Genomic DNA, 22,342 nt, shown 5'->3' on the forward strand with positions numbered 1-22,342 from the left:
ATGATTATGTTGTTATTCTAAGTTTTAGTTTGTTCTTTTTCTAATTCAAATAAGACCATACAACAGAAGTTTCCTATTGTTATTTTTATTATTGGTAACCTATGCCATTTATTACTCAGCAAAACACAAAAATAAAACTTAAAATGTCTAAAATTCTCTCATTTTTTTATGAAAACTAGCAGCTTTTTTGTTATTCATTTGTGAAACTACAGTAGAGTCATAGAGGAAAAGCTGAAATGGATCTCGATTTAGAGTCTGACTGAATCTTAACCATAAAACAGCAAAGTTAAAACATGCTGTATGACTTTGACTTTTTGTCCTGCCGTTCTTTGGCTTTCCAGTTTTTGTGGGTCAGCTAGCCTCCACCTTTCGCTTGAAGTGGTAAAGTTAGCAGAGATGCTAAGCTGTACATGTGTTGTTTTTGTGGTCTTTATGCTTTGTGGCCATATAATTGCTTGGGATTTGAATTGTGTTTTGTTTGGGTGGCAATGCTTTATGAAGACTTTTTGTAAGTTAGTTTGTTCTAAAGTTGAAGGACTGTTGGGCGCTGTTCAGGTTTGTCACCGCTCTCAACCTGGAGTGTCGGCCAGAACACCACTCAGGCCAGGATTCAGCTCAGGACCAGTTTTGGATGAGGTGCAGCAGGAGTTTAATGAAGACACGAGGCAGGATCCTTTAACTGTTCTGTATTCCAAACTGTATCACAGATAATCCACTGAACATGGATGGGCATAAATGTGTCTACATGAAGGTGTGTGTGTGGTTTCCTAGAATAAACAAAAATACAGAAAATAAGTTCAAGGTGTCCTATCATTACACCATGCCATTATACCTTAGATAAACTAAGAAGGAAACCTCTAAGTCAATATTACTAAGCAAACTAAGGCAAGTTAACTCCACAGTTAACTAATAACCATGCCTCTGCTCCACTGAGAATAGATATGCATGTGCGACACAATGCTCTACAATACACACGTAGCATATAGCTCGGACTTAGCAACAGGTGAAATAATAGCAAACAAATAAACTTCAAATCACTCATTTAGCTGCAGTAAACACTCAAATATTGCAACTTACTCATCAATGACGCATACTCTTAAGGAGAACACATATCTTGTGGTCTTTCCCACGTGTTAGCACAGCGGCTCGGTTACCCAAACTTCCCCACCAGATACCAGCAACGTTGGCTACGGCAAGGTGTTGACGTCATCACTGCCCTAACTACGGTATCCCTTAAGGGACAAAAGTAACGCTGAACAGAAAACACATAATACAAAGAGTAATACTCAACACCAAACTTAAACTATATATAAGGGTCTTTTGAACACTTTTTGACCAGAAATATTGTTGGAAAGCTAAACAGTATTGTTTTTTTTGTCTTTATTTGGAGGAGCCAACACTTTCTGAAGATCTTGGGTTTCAGGACTGAAAACCATAGAAACTAAGTTTTATTAATGATAAATGTTTGGTTAAAACTCTCAAATGTGAAATATCTATATATATTTTGATCAAACAAGAAGCCAGTGCAGCGATTTGTGACCTGATCTGACCCACTGGTGTTGGTCAGGCCTCTGGGATGAGCCCAATTGATTCTTTTTATCCTGTTTCAAAAGGAAACCATTTATTCTTTTAGATCTGAGCTCATAACCACAGTGTTGTTTCTTGCACACTCCTACTTTTAGCCTTATTGAGGCTAATTGAGGCTCTTTAACCTTTATTTTTGGAGCAAAACCAATTACTTTAGTCTCTTCAGCATAATGATGGATGAAATTTTTATGCACTCTCCTTTAAGTTCATACAGCAGACAAATTAGACCAAAATCAGTTTTTTCCCTTTTTTAACACATATCTAACTTTTTCATTTCATTCTGTACAGCCTGTTTTTAAGCTGAAAAACCTGCTAAAAAATCAGATTTTTGGTACTTCCATATCTCCATACTTAATCAGATTTCATATCATCTGCAATCTGAACAGTCATGCTGCATTTTATCATAATTGGATCATAATTATGCACCAGAAGAAGCCAGATATGATAAATCTGAACATAAACAATGGCTGAAAATTATCATTATTAAATTATGTAAGAAATCTGCATCACTAAAGCGCCTGACTTCACGATCTCTCCACTTCCGTCTACACATCTTCTCTACAGAAGGTTGTTGCTGGTAGTTGTGCTTTATTTTTATGAGTTTATGCTCTTGTGACAATACTGTTGGTTCCTATTGCTGAATAACTGTTTCCACCGTGAAACTGTTTGACCGTTAGCCACTACAAATAGCTGTTTGACGTCATTGTTCTTCTTCTGTGCTTCTGAGTTGCTTTGGTGTCAAACCAGAAGTTTTATTGTGATTACATCATTTAGCAGAATGAATGAACAAACACACACATCATATTTCAGTGTAATGGTGTACTGATATATTTGCACTTTAAACTAGACTGAAAATACTTGGTAAGATTTTGTATTTTTGCAGTGAAGAGAAGCAGGAAAACGTAAATATAATAATTTTGAGAGCAAAATGAAGCAGAAACACTCTGTTTTTCACAGTCATGTCAACATTTGGTTAATTGTGGTGTTGAAGCAAACACTCTGATCCTGAGTACAAAGATATTTAATGCTTGCTGTGGTTTTTGGGTAGGGTTAGGGCTAGCCATTATGTTAAGTTGTTTTGTGTCTAGCTTTATAGCAGTTTCAAAGAACAAATATTGGAGTACGATAAATTACCCAAGAAATGATTGTGATGAATGATAATATTGCTGTTTTGAGACCATTTTCAAATTATATATTCATATTGAATATGCAAGTTTGCCCTCTCAATTTCGCACATAATCTCTACAGTGGAACTTGAAGCTATTTTAAATACCCAAAATAAAACACAACCAAAAACAATAAATAACTGAAACCCTAAGTAAAATGGATTGTGATGTCTCTGTAAACAAAATTGCCCTTCAAAAAATATTAATCCTCAGAATGGAAAATGATCTAAAATGGTAAAAGTTGCCTCAGAATGCCTCAGAAAAGAAGCAGCTAGTATATTATTTTTAATGTATTTGTAAATATTATCTTGTTATTCTAGCAGAATGTGTCAAAAGTGGTCAGTTTTTAAATTGTTTCATGACATTCAGTGGGAACCCTGACCCCAAGCCCCCATTTAAGGTTTAAAATGTATAAATAAAACACTGGAGTTGACCTTTTCGCTCATAATAACAATGAATCCATCAGTTCCTTGGAGCAGCAGACCGAATGCGGCTTGCTAAACAGAGACACACCGCCCACACATGAGAGATAAAGCAGGTTATCAATCCTGGACATAATCCCATTATTCCTGATGAACTGCTCTCCTCTGTGGCCACACACACATTCAGAGGGATAAGGAGACACACAATGACCTCCCAGCTGTCCCCAGAGGAAGGGACGACACGAGATGTCCAGTTTTCAGGAAAAATCTGGGAGGTGCTCTTTAATTGACCGTTAGCCACTACATCACTAAATCATGATGGACGTCGGAGGTGAGGATCGGGAGTGTTGAACAGAACGACTGAAATTGTTTTCCAAAGTTGTTTTTGTCAGTTTATTCAAGGCTTCTACTTGTTCCGAGTCAAGCTAACTTCTCTTTGAGTGTAACTCACTTGGTCGAGGCTCACAGACGGCGGTATTTACAGAAGCTTGATATAACTAGCTTAGAAACCGACCCATATCTTCTCCCTCCTGATGTCTTGATCAAATTACCGACTTGCATGAATTCACACCACATGATTTAAATCTCTTCGTCATAAACTGCGGTTCCGCTTACACCGGAGCAGCCTTCAAAACGTACAAAAGACGAGACGATAGCCGGCTTTTTTAAGCTAGGCTACATGACGGTGGGGCACTGTTTCCATGGTTACTGACGCGCACCTTCGCCATAATATGACATTTTACATGTTTCTAATAATACTTATAAAGTATATGAACGTTAATCTTCTTACTTTGTGAAAAGAGTTCACTGCAAATCAGCGGTTACACCGAGGGCTGACAGTCATTATGATTAACGCTGCTGGCTGCTGCCGTATCTTTCCTCATTAAAAGTTATACAATAAACTGACAAGTTTGATTTGTATCCATGTCTGTTTGTGCAGCCGACCGTGCAGCACCCTGTGACCATTTTTACTGCGAAATAAACTTAATTAAAGCAATTCCCCAACAGAAACTAACAACTCATCATGATTGTTTTTTGTTATTTTTACTGTCTGGTTATTATTATATATATATATTTTTTGGTAATTTGTTTTATCAGGCCGCATGTTGACGCAGCAGCTCCAGTTTATCTCGCCAGGCTGGATTTGCATGCCTCTTTGTCTGTGACTCTCATAAAGCCAAATACATTCATTGTACTAAAAGAGTGAGTAACTCTTAGTGGCTACACTTCATAATTTAGTAACCTATAATTTTTATGGCTTTAACAAAGTGGTTGTTGATGACTGGAGTTCTGAGTTACCTGCTAGCCATTTCAGATTCACTCCTTAAGGCTGCAGGCGTTTGATACAGACTGAGACAGTTCATATTTTAACTGATTTTCGTTTTTTAAATCTCTCAAAACATTAAGAATGTCTTTTTTGAAATTTGATGAAACTAAGCCTGCATTCACACCAGCCCTGTTTATTCCACTTTAATCAAAATCTAATTCATTTGGATAGAAAAACAAACTAGATTTTGGTTTGTTTGAGGGAGACAGCGAACTCTGGTACAAAAGCAGGAAGCGAACTACAGCGCAGGGCATTCTGGGTAAATACAACCAAAACAAACATGCTAATCTAGCGCTAGCAGGAAAAATAACTCGTGATGTTTTATCAAAGATAAAACAAATATTCTGCAACCGCTAAAATCTGACTACTCATTTATGTTAACGTTTTGTGAAGCAGGAAGTTGCGTTCATGTCTTCTTCAGAGGTTCTTGTGTTGTTGGTGTAGCGCCCCCGCAGGCGAGGAGGGGAACATGTTTTTCAATCGTTTGGTTTGTTTGATTCAGTGCGGTTTGAAAACGAACAGCTTAAAATGAAACATGTTGCAATTTTGGTCCGGTCTACGGACTATCAGGTGTGAAAACGTAAAGACTAAAACATCCAAACATTTTACTTTCAGCTTTTGTGATACCGGAGAAAGTTTTCCAAACATTTGGTCAGACTGGGAGGCAGGCAGTGTGGATCAGGGCAGGAAAAGCTGCACTGTGTTTCCAACGCAGCTGTGGAAACTTGCAGGTCTGGTTCGTGGAATCACAGGAGAAGAGAGGAGGCAGGGCTTGTTCTGTAGGAGAGACAAGGAGACCCACAGACTGGCGTCAGCTGTCCGCCGCTCCACAGCTGCAGCAGCGCGTTCAGAGCTGGGGTCTTTCTCACTTCTCACACCCACACACACACACACACACACACACACTGGGGCTCTGCAAGAGAGAGAGAGAGTGTGTGTTTTATGTGTTGTTTCTGGCTGTGACGGAACAGAAGCTTTCAGTGTGACGGAGAAACATCCTTCACCAGGTGTCCTTCAGTTCAGCAGAAGCTACATCTTCTATCTTTTCCTCCTCTGTGTTGCTGTTTCTCACAAATCCTTCCTGTTTTTCTGGTTCGTGCTCTGAAGGAAAAACAGGAGGCTGAATGTGGAAAAGAAAATCTCCCTTAGATTTTCCTGAATTCAGATGCTTTCAGACATCATATGTAGATGCTTTTCTCCTCTTACATCTTCTGTTGTTATTGAGGTTGTCTGGCATCAGGAAGCAGATAATTAGACCTCCTGTCTCTAGTGTTGATCATCACCTGAACATACAACGGTCTGTTACAGCCATCGTAGAAAAAAAAGGAGAAATAAGGAGTGAATTTCAATCAAAAACCTCAGAAATTTTTAGATGTCAGAAATTATCCACAAAAATTTCTGAGATTCAAAAGTCAAAACCTAATTGAAAAAACCCCCCTGAAATTTTTAGATTAATGTCAGAATTTTTTTTGGAAAAAAAAAGAACATTTCAGAGCTTCAAAATTAAAGGCAAATGCAACTTTTGGAACTCAGAAATTTGTAGCAAATGTTTGACTTTTCAGACACAGAAATGTCCTGTTTTTTTCTAGAAAACTTTAGTTTTTATAGCAAATCTGGATCTTGAAACAAAAGTTTCCAATTTTTTTTTCTAGAAAATTTATTTCTGTTGTTTTTCTTGCTAGTGTTCAAATGAGAAAATTATTTTTTTATTAATTTATTAAGCCATTAATTTCTCATTTTTGTTAATTTCTAACTAATTTTCAAGAACATTCCTGAGATTGTTGCCATAAATTTACTCCTCCTTTGTTTCTTTCCCCTATTATGCCATTGTATTATCGTGAGTTGGTTCTACATTGGTGCAGTAAATGTGATTTGTTTCTTTTTTAAATGCTACTTGTCGTTTAAACAAGCACAGTATAATTAACCTTCAAACGGTATACAGGAGCAAACTGTGTGGAGACCAACAGAGACATGTTTACACCTGATGTTAACATCCATACGGGTAATTAAACCAGGAATGAACAGATGGAGGTGGATGCCGGATCAAAAACTGATTGTGACGTTTCTCAGCAAAAATGTGCTGCAACAGACCATCTGTTAAGAGAACAGACCAGCTGCTAAAATCAATCAACTTCACTTCAGATTTAGTTAACATTGTAGCAGATACGCCTCTGATGACGTCACTTTACACAGAAAAATATAACATTAAGTTCTTAATGTTTCTGAATTTAGAAAATATGTAGAAATATTATCTGAATATTCAAGTTGTCAGTTTATTTGAGTGCAACTCCAAAGAGAACCTGTTGTTCAAAATGTAATAGCACTTGCAATTTGCAGCAATCTTAACCAAGTTTAGCTAAAATGTCATCAGTAGCATGTTGCGTAACATTGACTTACTCCATTCAGGATGGCAAACTTAGCTATCATTTCAAATATTAGCTGAAATGCTTATTTTAACTACAAGACTAATGCTATCACATTGACACAACATGCTAGCTGTTGTGTCAAAAACTAGCATGTTGACCAGAACCAGTAGGACGTGGGTCATCACAAGCATGCTGATGTACATTGACTTACTCCATTCAGCATGCTAAATGTTGCTAATACACAAAAATTTACTAAAATGCTTATTTTAACTTTAAGACTAAGGTTAGCATGATGGCTATCATAAGCATGTAGAGCGACTAACATGTTGACACTACCAGTAGGATGTTAACATTGACTTACTGCATTTAGCATGCTACATGAAGCTAATACACAACAAATTAACTAAAATACTTGTTTTAGTTGTAAGGCTAATGTTAGCATGAGGACTATCATGTGGAGCGACTAACATGTTTCCTCCTATGCGTTGCTATGGCAAGCCCCAGTTAAAATGGATCGACTTAATTTTATAAGGTCGGCAGCACAAAGTTAATGGAGTGTCTAAGTAATCTCGTAAACATTTATTTATGTGAAAGTGTAGCTGATATATCTTCCAAAATCTCATTTAGCAGCTTTAAAAATACTCAAACGTTGGCTTTGTGTTTTCTAATGGCTGTTTTCTCTTTGGCTGCTGTGGTTCATAAAAACCTCACAGCATTTAAATCTGTGTCCATCATTACCTAACTTGAAATACTTTGGAGCGCCTTTGGGATATGTTAAAAACTTTTATGTTAAAAACTTTTATGAACAGTCTCATTTCCTCAATCTGATGCTTGAATGTTTAATTGGTGCGATCCTAATAAAACATATAGGCCCTCTCCAAATATAAAAGCACTCGTAATGTTTTGTTTTTGTTTTTTTGGCTTTATGATTTCATGTTTTCCCTCTACTTAAGTAAAAAGCGTAAAGGATGATAATCCAGTTTTTATAAGCTGCCGGGGGCCGAGTCACTGGTTAATGATATCTCATCACTAGTGGTCACTTGAGACGTATGTGAAGACGCAGGTTCACTGCAGCTTCATGACATGCAGCTGAAGGCGATAAAGACTCACACCCCGACTTTATGGGATTAAGTTGTTTACTGCTGAATGATTCATCAACCTACAAACACGCTGCTTTTATGACTTAAAATGAGTTCATGGCCTTTTGTTGAAACCCCGCTGGCTTCTGTCTGAAGATTAGTTTTACACTGCAGCAAGCAGAACAGCTGCAGAATAAAAACGGTTTGATTTTTAAATCCTCACAAAGTCTTAATGGTGCTGTTCAGTTTGTTTTAATCAAACTCTAGTTCATCTTCCTAGACAGTACGGTTCGTTTGGGGAGGTGTGAATGCGAAATTAAACTCTGGTCCGCCTAAAAACCTCGGGTAAGACCCCTCCAAAAGCAGGAAGTGGACTACAGCGCAGGGCATTCTGGGTAAAAACAACCAAAACAAATGTGCCAGTCTATCGCTGGCAAGAGAAAACCTAGAAATCCTAAAATCTGACGTTTACATTTCGTGAAGAAGGAAGTTACGTTCAATGTCTTCTTCTAGGGTTTTTCTGTCATTTCCTTAAGTGGTTCTTAGTGCAGCGCCACCACAGGTCAGGAGGGGAAACAGCATATTAGTGTTAGTAAATTTCTGCCAAAAATCCCAGAAAAATTTTTGAGAAAAAAAATAAGGACATTTATTAGTTTAAAAAGTCTAAATTTTGCTAGAACATGACATTTTCATGTTTTTCTAGAAAATTTCTGAGATTAATCTAAAGTTTTCTGAGTTTTTTGGTGGCAGTTTATTCTTCCTTTTATCTTTTTCTGTCTATAATGGTTAAAAAAAACATTTGTAGGATTTCTGATTTGTCTTTTACTAAAGACAAATCAGAAATCTGATTTGACTCCACTACATTTTTGTTTACATTTTGTAGAGGAGGAAGTTGATCTCATGTCTTCTACAGAGGTTTTAATGTCATTTTCTTCAGTCATTCTTGGTGCAGCGCCACCACAGGCCAGGGGGGGAACAGGTTTATAAACGTACATCCAAGTATTGGGACCATTGTACATATTGGAAAAACAATTATTAAATTTCTGCCAAAAAACTCTCAGAAATTTTCCAGAAAAAAACAAAAAATTCTTAGTTTGAGAAGTCAAAAGTACATGGAGATCAGGTTTTTCATTTAAAATCTGATCAAATTTACCAAAAAAGTCTGAATTTTCATTCATATCTCCAATCAGCTATTATTTTTCTAATAAAGCATTGACACCGCATATTTAAAACGTCCTATTCAGCTAAAAAAGTCCCAAACTATGCATGTATTTACTTATGTTTTTATTCTTTCCCTGGTTTTGATCTGTTGGGACCTGAAGTTGTTTGGACTGAAAGAACCGAAGTGCTGACTTCTCAGGCAGCAATGAGCCGAGAGGAAGATCAATAAAATAACCTGCCGTTATTTCTCTCTGTCTGATGTTATCTCTCCACCTCCGAAATACAAAATTCATCATCGTCAGTAAACATCTCCTCACATCAGAGTTTCTGGGGGAAAGGACTTGTCAGATACAAACAGAAGATAAATGCAGGACATTTTGGAGATATCTGATGTCAGTTATTACAAAACGCAGTTTCATCGGTGTTTTCTTTAGGTGGGGAGTCTCTGTGGAGTTTAGCTCATAATCAGAGGAAATTCACCTGAACAAAGTCACAGCCTTGAAAACAAATAGACAGCGCTCAAAAGGAAAATGTTATTTCCAGAAATAAAGGTCAGATCTGGGATCAGTTTTACTTCTTTTACTCTTTTTATTTCAGAGTCGTTCCTCTGAAATAAGAGCTGCTAGAAAACTATCTGGTCTCTTTAATGGGAACGTTGGAAACCAGTAAAGTTTTGTAGGAGTTTCCACATTTCCAGTCCTTTGCAGCATTTCATGATCTATTTATACATCTGTTCTTCTATCGCTCCTCTTTTTTCACCCATCCATCTTCTTCTTTTAAACCACCTATCCACCAATCCATTGAAAATGTTAAACTCTCAGCTAAAGTCAGTTTCCATTTGAACTTTCTGATCCTGAGCAGATCGTTCGCATCATTATTGTGAGCTACAGCCAGCAGGAAGATCAGCTTCTTGTTGTTTTCTAAAACTTTTCTGCAGCTTCCTCCAGCTCTTTATGACTTTCTACAGCTTTCAACAGCTTTCTACATATTTTTGCAGCTTTCTACATATTTTTACAGCTTTCAACAGCTTTCTACATATTTTTACAACTTTCTGCAGCTTTCAACAGCTCCCTTTTAGAAGCTTTCAGCAGATTCCTGCAGCTTTCTACAACTTTCTACAGCTTCCCGTAGCTTCATGCAGCTTTCTAAAGCTTTCAGCAGCTTCCTGCACATTCCTGTATAGTTCTGCAGCTTCCTGCAGCTTCCAGTAGCGTGTGGCCGTGTGTTTGTTGCAGCGCAGGTCAGCCCTCGGCAGCCTGTCCTTTCCTCTCGCTCCCCCAGCGTTCACGCCTCATTAACTCAACACACTCGGCTCCTTTACTGCTGTTAATTACACATCGTAAAGCTCATATTGATAAGGGCAATCAGCGTTTACACCAATTAAGCTCAATTCTGATGGCACGCCAACATGGCGCCACTGACTACATCAGTGTGTTTTAAGTGGAAAAAAGTGACCTTTAAGTGGTGAAACTATTTAAACAGCTTGAGTGAGTCAATGAGCTGAGAGTTTTATCAACGCTATGTTCCTCAATAGCACTGGGTTTTATATGTTTTGTGGAAAAATATCAGAAAATAGAAGAATAATTGGACTAAATGCGTCATTAGGAGCAGAGGATGCAGTAAATGAGCCTAATCCAAAGGGACACATCTCTCCATGTTCTGCTGTCAGCGACATGAGATTATTAGTGATTGTCTCTACATATATTTATCTCACTACTAGTGAAGTAGACAGAGATGAGGTTGTTGGCAGGAATGAAGGAAACAAAGCTGCTAATTAGTAATGCTCGTTAGGAGCAAATAAACAGCTGCTAATTAACCGGGGAAGCTTCAGGAGCAGCACCTATAATCAGCCGAGGAGCAGCTGCACACGCGGCGCGGTTTGAACTTTACAAGCTCCTTACTGCCTAAGTTTAGGCAGGAAAACGTTCATTGAAGAGCTCCTGTGTGCAGAGTTGGCACTTTCTGCGTTGCTAAGTCAGTTTTTGCAACATCTGTTGTTTCTCCACCGAACGTGAGGGAAATGGCAGGATGCTGCTAGTGCCAGGCCTGGGTGTGGATGTCTTACTGCTGTTAACAAAATGTCGTTTTCGACAAGCTGAATGCAAAATCCGCCCGCAAATAAGAGTTTTCTTTAAGTTTTTAACGGTTTCTCATCCCTGAAATTGACAAGCTCCTAAAGAAGACAGAAAGCAGTTCAATGCATCTCAGTTTTCAACTTTTTTATTTTTATCTTTCATAAATATAAGATATAGTATAACTAAGATGTTAGGCTCGTTAACTTGTGTATTGTAAATTCAATGTTTGTCTTACTTTCAAATAGTTAAAATAATATGGCACTTAAATACCACTCTGCATTTTAAAATCCAAATAATTTTAGTTTTCTGCACCTGCTGTGAGGTTAAAATCCATATCCACAATAACACAGATAAAATGGAAGCTAATTACAAATGATGGTAATGATAGCAGCAATGATGAAGCAAATGGTGGTGACTTGATGGTGTGGAGGGGCCCAAATGAAAATCTGCTCAGGGTCCAGAAAAGGCTAGGGCTGGCCCTGGACATGTATGAAGGTATAATATTTAATCTGAGAACTGTGTTTCTGCTGTTTTACTTGTTTTTTTGTTTGTTTGTTTTTTCATATATTTTATTGTTGCTGTAGGGACAAACAGAAACATTTTCCATTACAAATGTGCACAAATCTTTGTTTCTATCCTGCAAATGTAGAAAAAACACAATTTTGCAACTGCAACGTTTTTGCTAAATAAGAAATTAAATGAAATTCCATGTGAATAAACTTGTTCATAGATACTAATGCTCATCATCTATCAGCCATCAGAGAAGACACTAGGATTTTATTCAGGTGTATTCAAAACACTTATACTTGGGAAATTGTAGTCAGCGATTACAGTTTCCACACAACATTTTATAAACTGTCTGAAGAAAAACCCATAAGAAAACGATCTGTTTTCCTCCTACTACTTCCTGTTGTCTTCTTTTGCGTTTTCGCCAGTAGTAACGTCCAGCTGTTGATCACGTGACTACTATAAGGCTGAAAGTGTTTCGAAATAAAACTGCAATGGAAGCTCGAAAAACTTTTGATTTTTTTTTGTGCTTCAGTTTAAATAATTTATTTTCTCAATTTTCACTTCTTGTTTCTCATGTGATCGCTTCCCAGCAGAAAGTTTGCTGACTGCTGGCTTAAAATAGACCCATTCCAGCAGATCAGCAAACTCACTCTCTGAAAATGTGCTGCTGAGAGTGAAATCCGTGGGTGACGGCTCGGTCCAGAGGGACCCGTACGCGGGGTTTGGAGGGATGTCCCGGCGCACGCATGTGAACGCAAACAGCGCATGAATATTATCTCCAGCATGCCGCTTCGGAAGTAGGTCACCGCTCCGCCGATCCGTGCACCATGTCTGCAGCTGCTGCGGGCTGCTCGCTCCGTGGATTGCCGTCCGCCTCGCTCCGGGTCCGAGCCGAGGTTCGGAACTGAAGACGGGCTGGGTCACCCGGCGGGACGGAGGAGGTAATCGGCTTGAATTCAGTCCCAGCTGGAGATGATCGCGGTCTGCTGCAACAACTCTGCTGTAATCCGAGCTGCTGCTGTTGGTTCCGCTAGTACCGAGCGGTTTACTCCGTCAAGTCCGTCGGAACCGAGATGTTTCGGGTGTTTTACCCCCCTTTCTGCTTTTCTGATACTTCTCCTGTAACGTCCTGCATGCTGTCAGATTGAAAACTACACGCTCTTCCGAGGCGAGTCTCTTTATTTCTTTATGGTCTCAAGCTTGTGATTTAAACGTTTTGCTCGGTGTGATTCGGATTCCTGCGTGGATGTGGGTGTGTTTGTGACTGGCTGGAGCGTGGAGGATGGCGGTTGGTGTTGCTGAACTGCTGATCCGCTCCAGAAAAGTGGAGATATCGGCTCGGATTCCTGCAGGAGAGCTCCAGCCTCGGGGCTTTCTGCTCTCATGGTAACAGCTCTACACCATGTCCTCCCTTCCATCCTCTTCCTCCTGGAGATGAAGCTACAGCCAGTTTAATACGCCATCAACAGGAGAGAGACCGAGCGCCACCTAATTCATCTGTCATTGGGGCTTTATTTACTTACAGTTGCTCTCAGCTTGAGGGTTAATCACCCAAGGAAGAGCTCAATCATGAGCATTTAGCGGTTGCAATTTGCTTTCCGTCCTTAATAAGAGAACCCATTTGTTACAAATGGTTAAAATGTGATGCTAAATTTAAAAAAAATGCATGTAAATATAATTTTTTAAATAACTGAAGCTTTGTGCTGACTCTACTGACAAAGGTGTATTAGGACCATTAGATGAGAAAAGAAAGGAGGAGATTTCTGCCAAGGAAATTAAGAAATTTTGAGATTAACGTCATAAATTTTCTGGAAAAATAAAAAAATTTCTCAGTTTGAAAAGAGGAAAATTTGCAAGAAAATGTTCAGAAATTTTTAGATTAATCTCAGAAATTTCCTAGAAAAACAAAGAGATTTCTGTGTTTGAAAAGTTGAAAAATTTCTAGCAAAAAAACTTGAAACATTGAATAGAAGAACGAAGGAATTTGAGAATCCGAAAAAGCTGGAACATTTCTGAATTTCAGAAGTGAAATTTCTTTGACTTTTCAAACTGAAAAAATTCCCAAGTTTTTCTTTCTGGGAAATTTCAGATTTTTTTTCTAGTAAATTTTTGAGTTTTCAAACCCAGAAATATACTTTTTTTTTTTTTTTTTTTTTAGAAAATATTTGAGATTAATAACATTTTTTTTAGCTTTTCTAGGAAATCTTTCAAATCTCAAACTTTAAATTTTTTTGGCTGAAATTTACTCCTCCTTTTTACTTTTTTTTCTATTTACAATTGCCCTAATATGCCGGTGTGTGATCGTTCCTCTTTAGGTTTAGTTTCTGTTCAGCTGGATTCATTTGTTGTCAACTGCTGCAATATTAATAAATTAAATTAGATTCCTTAAACAAATATGCACCAATAAAACAGAACTTAACTAGAAAGTACAACTAGAAATGTGGCTCTGAAGGTTCAAGTCCATCATTGATCATGATGGACTTGAACCTTCAGAGCCACATAAAGACAGTTACAAAGTCAGCTTTCTCTCACCTGAAGAACATTTTCAGGATTAATAAAGTTCAAACTTTAATGAACATTAAACACTGCTACTGAAAGACATTTTAAATATAAAAAAACAACAAATAAAATAAATTATTAAGTCTCCAGTTTTTGGTAGAAAGAGAAGGGAAAGAGAAAAACAATAAATCATGAAAATGGAAATTCTTGAGCTTGTTTTAATTTATCATGCAATTAACTGACTTTTTGCTAATTTTGACAGGCTAATTAATTAACCACACCACTAGTGGTTAATGTTATGGAGTGTGGTTTAGTGCAAAAAAGCTGCAGGTTTTACTGTTGTGCAATATATTTTCTTTTATATGCATAAAACAAAAGCAAATATCCCAAAATCTGAATGTGGAATTTGTAGAAATTAAAAATCTGTAGTTGCTGTTTCTGGTTGGTCTCTCCCTGAGCTCCTGTCCTTCAGCTGCACGCTTGTCCTATTCAAATGGAGCAACTTGATTTGATATCCGCAGACAGAAACTCAATGCGAGGCTCCTTCTGTGTGCTTATTATGTGGAAATTAAATTTCGCCCTCATAGATTGTGTTTCATGGTTCACCGAGTTATTCGGCAGTAAGGGCTGAAGACGGGCCAGTGAGATTGTTTGGAAATGTCCACCACAGGCAGTTAAAACGGGTTTGCGTTTGTTTACATGTGTGTCTCTGTGTGTGATCGGGAATGTTTATTGAAACAGGCCGCTGCTTTCAAGTGAGAAAGTCTCAGCATTTTCCACTGTGAGGGAGAGAAAATATCTGCTGTCTGTTCTGTAATCTTAAAAACTCTCAGGGCAAAGCCTATGCTCATTTTTGGTTTTCAAACCCTTCATTTAGTGTCGCCTGACTGCAAGCTGTCATCATAAAAATACAGCAATTTGCTGCTTAGTTGGTCGGTAAATGAAGTGGTGTGACACTTGAATTCGCTCGCTGGCTGTCAGATGTGTTTTTATGCGTCACAGCAACAGGTTTTCAGCAATAACCTGACATTATCCATTTTTATGGGGCATGCTCCGCTGCAAATACGGAAAGGCTTAAGTGCTGAAGGTAAACACTGAAGTGATAAAGCAGAAAAAGTCGACAATGACAACAGCAACTTAAGCAAAATCCACTTTTTGCACGTTTTTGTACGTCCATTTGAGTCTCTGCTGCTTCTAAAAACAGCCGAAGTGCTTAAAAGAAACACCCAAAAGTTTTTCAGCAATAAATGAATGTTTTTTGGTGTCTGGAAAATGAGCTGTATCAAAAATCTCCAAATTGCTAAGTCACATTCCATGGGCATTACGGTGTTGCCTAGTAACCCCAGCCAAGCCCAACTGCGTTACCTAGCAACCCAAGTAGAGCTCCAGCAAGTTTGGTCAGCAGGTTTTACCGCTGTATGCACTGCTGTAACAACAGGTGTTTTGCTGTCGACTTGCCATCCAGAAACAAACCGCTGCACTCTTGTTGGTTGTGCAGAAGGCTCCACTTCTGCTTTTCAAAGACGTACATTTTCATGTGCGAGTGTAAAGCTGCCTATTTGGATTTAAAGTGACAAGAGACCCTAAAACTGCTCATTCTGAAAGAGATCAGATTAATGAAAGTGGATTAGGGCCACTGAAAAAATAAATAAATGATGACTTTTTTCTTTCTCAAAATTCTTTGAGTTTTGACTTTTTTCATAATTCTCACATTATTCTAAGAATTATTTTTGTCTCAGGATTTTAACTTATTTTCTCAGAATTTTCACTTTTTTGTCAAAATTATTTTTCTCAGAATGTTTTTTTTGGCAGAATTCTGACTTTAAGGATTCTGACTTTTTTCTCAGAACTCATTTTTCAGAATTTTGACTTTTTTCTACAAATTTCTTTTTCCACATAATTTTGAGTTTTTCTCAGAATTCTGACTATAAGGATTCTGACTTTTTTAAAATAATTTTCTCTTTTTTTTCCTCTAAGACAAAAATCCAAATTCCTTTTATCGGTGGCAGTAATCATCTTCCGTACAACTGCAGGCATAATGAAGTGCCTGTAGCTTTAAGAACTGAAGTTCTGTTCCTCTCACAGACTGATCATAACCTGTTCAAGGAACCAGATCACCTTTAAGTTTTCTCCATCTTGAATCTAAAGCATTATTGTGAAATTTTGGTGCTTTTCCAGCAAAAGAGCCTCTTCATATTAAAAGATGAGCATGTTGACTGACTTCTCGGAGGTCAAGCAGGATAATTGTGTTGCTCCGCGGCAGGAAGAGCGATTTGTCTCCTCCTGCTGCTGCCACACAGAAAAGTCAGCAACAGCTGAGACATCAGGAGCTGCGAAGGCCTTCGGGTTGGCACGTTAGGTTCCTTTGTGATCTCAGATAGATGAGTGAATTGCATCAAGAGCTTGGTGGAGCGCTTTCTCCTCTGGAGTTGCCAGAGACGGTTTGATGTGCGCCACAGCAGCTTGTTGACATGGAAACCGAGGCGGCCGCTGCGCTGACGAGCGTTTCTGCCACCAGTTTTTGTAGAAATGAGCTTCTGGCTTGTTTTTGCTTCCAATGGTGCAGATTTGCTGTCAAGTTCCAAAATGGCAGAGAATCATCTAAAAATCTGCTGAATTCGAGATAAATGATCCACAAATCTGTGATGAAAAGAGTCTGATTAAACATGTTTATGTGTGAACATTAAACCCTTCGCCTTTGATGAAACACTGAGAGGCTGAATGTTTTTAATTTGAACATCAGGATGATTCAGATTACCGATAATTTCATTTTTTGGAAAAATATGGAATTTGATTTAAGATTTTTTTCTGTGGATGATTAAGGACAGAAAAAAAAAACATGGAAACTATTTTTCCAGATTTTATCTCAAATCCCACTTTCTGAAACATCCATCCATCCATCCATTGTTTTTTTATTCATTTGTCCTCTCTTTTCCTTATTTACTCATCCATCATCCCTTTGTCCTCTTATATTTTCCTCCATCTGTCCTTTTTTAGTCCATCTATCCATCCATCTTCTATTTTTCCATCCTTTTTTCTCCTGCACATATTTTTAATCCATCCATTTTTCTATTTGTCTGTCTTGTTTTCCATCCATCCATCACACACAACCTGGAAGAAGCTAGTTGTACTAAATTTTCTGTTTTACATGTTTTTATAATTCTGATGGCATTTTGGTAATTTAATGTTCTACTCTAACTGGAAAGGCTCACTTCATGTGACTGATTGCTCTCGGTTGAACGTGTGCTGTGTCGCTCCACAGATTAATGCCGACCTGAAACCATCTGCTGCACAACCTGTGGATGACGAGATTTCGGCACATCTGCTGCTGATGCTGAGATCATGGTGAAAGCTCAACAGAGCCAGCCGCTGCAGCGCGGGAAACTGCAGAAGAAGAATGCTTGCCATAAGAAAGGGGAACTCAAACAGAAGGGAAATGTGGGAAAGAATGAGATTATTGAAAAACGAAAGAGGGACGTAAGAGGTTTTTATCACGGGAAGACGACTGGAGGATTTGGTAAAGGAGATTCCTTCTCCTGTTGCGTTCTGCTGACCCGTCTGGATGAGAAACCAGTCAACAAGGAAAAGAATGCAAAATATAATCTGCAAAAGAGCGTCAAAGTCAAAAAGAAAAAGCTCTCCGTTTCAAGATCGACAAAATCTGGACTTGTGTCAACTTCCACCGCCAATCAGCAAACTCCAGAACCAAAAACCAACCAAGAGGACGCCTTACTCATGCTAGGTTCCCCGGTTGTCGAGCCTCGCAGGCGGAGAATGGCCTCCCTGAACGCCGAGGCCGTCAACAGTTTGCTGCTCTACAGAGACGGCTCCATGATGGCCAACCTCACAAAGAAATCTCAGCCGTCAGGCGAAAACGCAGACGGGGATCCAAAAGCCAAAAATGTTTCTGGAGGAGGGAAAAGAGCCAAAAAACAGAAGGATCAGGCGGAGAGCATCGACTGGTTGAGTTTGTTAGCACCGACGCCACGACGTCAAGCAGGCCTCACCGCCGCCACGCTGCTCAAACTCACCGGTTCCCAGTACAAAACCAAACGGCAGAAGAAGACCGGTCAGGGCGGCTCAAACGTTGACCCTGTCTGTGGAGGAACAACGCAGACCAAAACGAGAAGACCGCACGCCAAATCAGAAGAGCCGCTGAAGCACAGACAACCGGACGCAGAGTTCCCGGCTCAGTCCAAAATGAGCTGCTGCTGCGGTCTGTGTCAACCGGGCGCCGCGGCGGGGCACGGCTTCCAGCGCGGCTCGTCGCTGGGATTCCCCTTAAAAACAATCAAAGAGGAGCAGATGGAGGCAGAAGTCACTTCCTGCTTCTGCTGCTCCCAAGAGAGATGTGTGGAGTACTGTCACAGACTGGCCCTCTTCCTGGAGGACAAGACCTTTCAGGAGCCGGAGGACGGCTCAATGTCCGACGTGTTCCACCACCACCACCACCACCATCACCATCATCACCACCACCACCACCACCTCCAGTCGCCCCATTCTGTCGCCCACCCCGCCGCCATTACCATCAGCCCGCACACGTACACTTGCTTCCCGGGCTACTACGTCCACTTCACCCATCCGGACGGCCCGCCGTCGCCGATGGCTTTGTGCCCGAGGAGCAGCAAGAGGCCGAAGCTGCACCCCAGCGCCGGCCCACAACCCTCAGGGATCAGACATCCAGTTTACTGCTGCACTTCCGTGGAGGCGTGCTACGGAGAGCCCTGCAGAATCAACGGCTTCTCCTATCCCAGTGTGATTCCTGCCATCACCAGAGGGGGGTGCCCTTACACCCCCAAAGACTGCGCCAAATGCAACCAAGGCATCAAAAGAGGTAGGCAGACATCAGGATGTCAATAATGCATTATCAAAATCGCTAACGTTTTGTTTGTAGAGCACATTTCAGCAACAAGGCAGTTAAAGCTGCTTTACATCATAAAAATACAAAGTCATAGTTACAATTTTAAATTTTACCTTTTGTTTTTTTCTTTTTTTTTTTTGTTTCAACTGTGACTCTGAGGGTTTTGGTTTTGGTTTGGATTTACTGGGTGTTTGTGTTTTTTTTGTTTTTTCTTTTTGTTTGTTTTTGTTTTGTGTTGGTTGTGCGTTGAATGTTGTTTTTGCTTGTTTTGTTTTGGTTCTGGTTCTGGGGATGCGGAGCAGAACCTGAAGCTGTGGGGGTTCTGGGTGTTTGCTGTTGCTATGGCAGCTGTTTATGTTTTTGCGTTTTTTTTATTTTTACACTAGTATTTTTTTGTCTTTTCTTTTCTGTGCTGGGGGGCGGTGTTGTGGGTTTTTTACTGGTGTTGTTTTGTGTTTTTTCTTGGTTTTTTTCGTGAGAGCAGCAGCAGCTTCTGGATCAGCTGCAGCTGTTTGATTGATTTATTAGTCAGACCTGTGAAGACGCTGTTGCAGTAATCAATGCGGCTAAAGATAAACGCATGGATGAGTTTCTCTAGATCACGGTGAGACATTAGTCCTCTAATCCTGGAGATGTTCTTCAGGTGATAGAAGGCCGACTTTGTGACTGTCTTAATGTGGCTCTGAAGGTTCAGGTCAGAGTCCACCACTACTCCCAGGTTTCGGGCTGATCGCTGGTTTTTAGTTGTAATAACTGAAGCTGTGCATTGATTCTAGTTCGCTCCTCTTTAGGTCCAAAGATAATAACTTCAGTTTTGTTTCTGTTCAGCTGGAGAAAGTTTTGGCCCATCCACCCATTTATCTGTTCTAAGCATCTGTTCAGTGATTGGATGGGTTCAAAGGTCACCTGGTGACATCGTGATGTAGAGCTGTGTATCATCTTCATAGTTATGGTAGCTGATCTTATTTCCTGTTATGACCTGAGGCAGTGGGATCAAATAGATATTGAACAAGAGGGGTCCAGGGACTGAGCCTTGGGGAACACCACATGTGACTTATGTCCGCTTGGAAGAAAAATTACCAACTTAAAGAAATGCCTGCTCTTTAAGGACGATTCGAACCAGTTGAATCAATATTACAATATTATTGTTTATCACAATAACTTTATCGTCCAGCAAAATTTATTGTGACAGACTTAGACGTCACTCTGCAATGTTTCCTATTTCCCCAAACATACATTTCCCTAATATGATTTAATCTGGTTTCTGTTCATGTAACTTTTACAAAAATATGGGGTTTTTCCCATACTTATTAAAACTGTCTTCATGTCGTGACCGAATATGAGTCAGAGATCCTCCCCCCACTGCTGCTGCTGCTGCTGTCTGCAACAACCAATCAGAGCCAGGAGGCGGATCTTAGTGCTGCCAATCCATCTCTGGTTTGCGCTGCTCAGTGTGTGCTAATGGTGGAAAAACTATTTACAATTACAAGAAAACCATTTATCCATCTACACCTACTAAAAAGATGCACTTTTACTTTACAGTATTATTTACAGTATTTCTTGTGACTCATTTTAATGTAGTTTATGTTTATAACTAAATTGAGCAATCGGTATTCCACATTTTTAAAATAAATTAAAGTTATAATTTGATTCCTTCTCCCCACATTCCTCATGTTTTATTGTTTTACGCTTGCAGAAAAAGATTTTTTCTAATAATTTGCATATAAGGCAAATTATGTGTACCACAGATTGTTAGGAGTGGATAAACTAATTTCATTTTTACAAATTAAACTCCTCACTCCCTCATTCCTTATCTGCCTCTGAAATATTCTGTTTACAATGTTTTTTAAGCACCTTGGTTGTGGTTGAACATTATGATTCATGGTGGCAAATGTAAATGTGTGAAACTGAACTCTGAGGTAGAAAGGTGCTGCAGCTCATGTCATGATGCTTTTGTGCGTTTTTATCTCTTTAATTCGGTGCAGTTATTCCACCTTTGACAACTTAAACTGCACTGGTTATTTATAATTGATAAAAAATCAGGCGATAAAGTCAGTGTAAGTGCTTTAAAAGCTCTTAAAAGTGAGCCAGTAGTCATTTAGAAAACATTCCCATCGCAGTTGGATTGTACTTTTATGTTGCATGTTTTAATTGCAAGGTTACTTTGAATGCATTTCCTGTTTGGGCAGCCAAAGCGGTGCAGTGCGCCAAGAATAGCTGCCTTATCTGACCCTTCATAGAATGTCAGTCAAATGGGAAGTTGGTGAGAGAGAAAAAAGTAAAAAATCAGAAACAGGGCAGGACCTCTTTTGTCTCAGATTGAATGCATGCGGCTGCAGACTGAACCGAAACCTGGTGAGCCGACTGAATGAGCTCAAGTCGAGAAATTAGTCAGAACAGAAACAGTGGATGTGTACATGAACGTTTGTGTGTTAAAGCACCTGAATGTGACCTCCATTTAAAATAACAAAAAAACAAAAAAAAAACAGGCTTATTTCCTCTGAACACTGAAGTCGTTTGTCACTTTCTGCGGCTCGGTGTGTGAACGCTCGCGCTGTCGTCTACCGCAGGGCCCGACTTTAATCTCAGTGGAAATCTCTGGCCCTGTTCTCATGAGACGCTTAAACACTGGAAAGAACAGGTGTGAGCAATAATAAAGGTAATGATGCCTGAGCTTTATGCAGCAAATTTTCACGCTGTCGAGTCTGTTGGCTTGCTGTCACACTGGGGCACAGAAATGGAAAAGGAGATATTATTTAAATGTCATTAGTAATTCCTTTTCTTTTCATATTCTGACACGTCTGCTGTGGAAGTAGCCGGCGGTCCGCCCACGCTGCGGTGTCACTTTACCGCCGCTTATTCTAACTTTTCTGGGAGATGTTTTACAGATTTGGTTTGTGTCTCTTTAACTCTCCTGTCAGTTTTGTGGCACCTCTGGACGCTTTGCATGAATAAAAAGCTTTTTGTTTTAATTCCTTGCATGAATGCAAATGTTGAAAACTTTATTCTGAAAAACCAGCTTTTCTTCTGGGTAGAACATAATTATTTGTCTATAAATAAATGCAAAACGTAAGGATTTGTACAGTTTTGGCTGAATTACCGCTCTGAGTGTGGTTTTTACAGCAGATGGCATTTTTTGAGTCTACATGTTCCAGTTAGCAATTAATCATTATAGATTATTTCAAAAATTCATTCATCACAATGAATTTGGGCTGGGCAATAAAACAATAACGATATATATTGTGATTCAGACATGATCAATATCAATCGATAATATATCTGATATAAT

At 39.3% G+C, this 22,342-nt stretch overlaps 1 protein-coding gene and 2 long non-coding RNA genes across 5 annotated transcripts in view; 1 reads left to right on the forward strand and 2 right to left on the reverse strand.

Annotated features, from left to right (window-relative positions):
- bahd1 (bromo adjacent homology domain containing 1) overlaps positions 1-22,342 on the forward strand; it is a 28,275-nt gene that overhangs the window by 2,039 nt on the left and 3,894 nt on the right. For 2 of the 3 annotated variants that reach the window (XM_007561141.2, XM_016675948.1), the window contains exon 2: positions 17,455-19,026. In XM_007561141.2, coding sequence (XP_007561203.1) covers positions 17,535-19,026 — 1,492 coding nt within the window. In that variant the 5' untranslated portion in view covers positions 17,455-17,534. Of the gene's footprint in view, positions 1-12,237; positions 12,635-17,454; positions 19,027-22,342 lie in introns of those variants that run through there. The other variant, XM_007561142.2, reaches the window with a different exon arrangement.
- Positions 515-19,771, reverse strand: LOC107837219 (uncharacterized). Its single transcript, XR_001663228.1, has 3 exons — positions 19,760-19,771; positions 2,425-2,430; positions 515-1,327 (listed from the first exon to the last, which is right to left on the reverse strand). It is a non-coding gene; the product is annotated as an uncharacterized LOC107837219 (long non-coding RNA).
- Positions 12,858-13,467, reverse strand: LOC103144249 (uncharacterized). The gene is made up of 2 exons (XR_476901.2): positions 13,217-13,467; positions 12,858-13,121 (listed from the first exon to the last, which is right to left on the reverse strand). It is a non-coding gene; the product is annotated as an uncharacterized LOC103144249 (long non-coding RNA).

Source organism: Poecilia formosa, unplaced genomic scaffold (genome assembly GCF_000485575.1).
Source record: "Poecilia formosa unplaced genomic scaffold, Poecilia_formosa-5.1.2 Scaffold123, whole genome shotgun sequence".
Lineage (NCBI taxonomy): Eukaryota > Metazoa > Chordata > Actinopteri > Cyprinodontiformes > Poeciliidae > Poecilia > Poecilia formosa.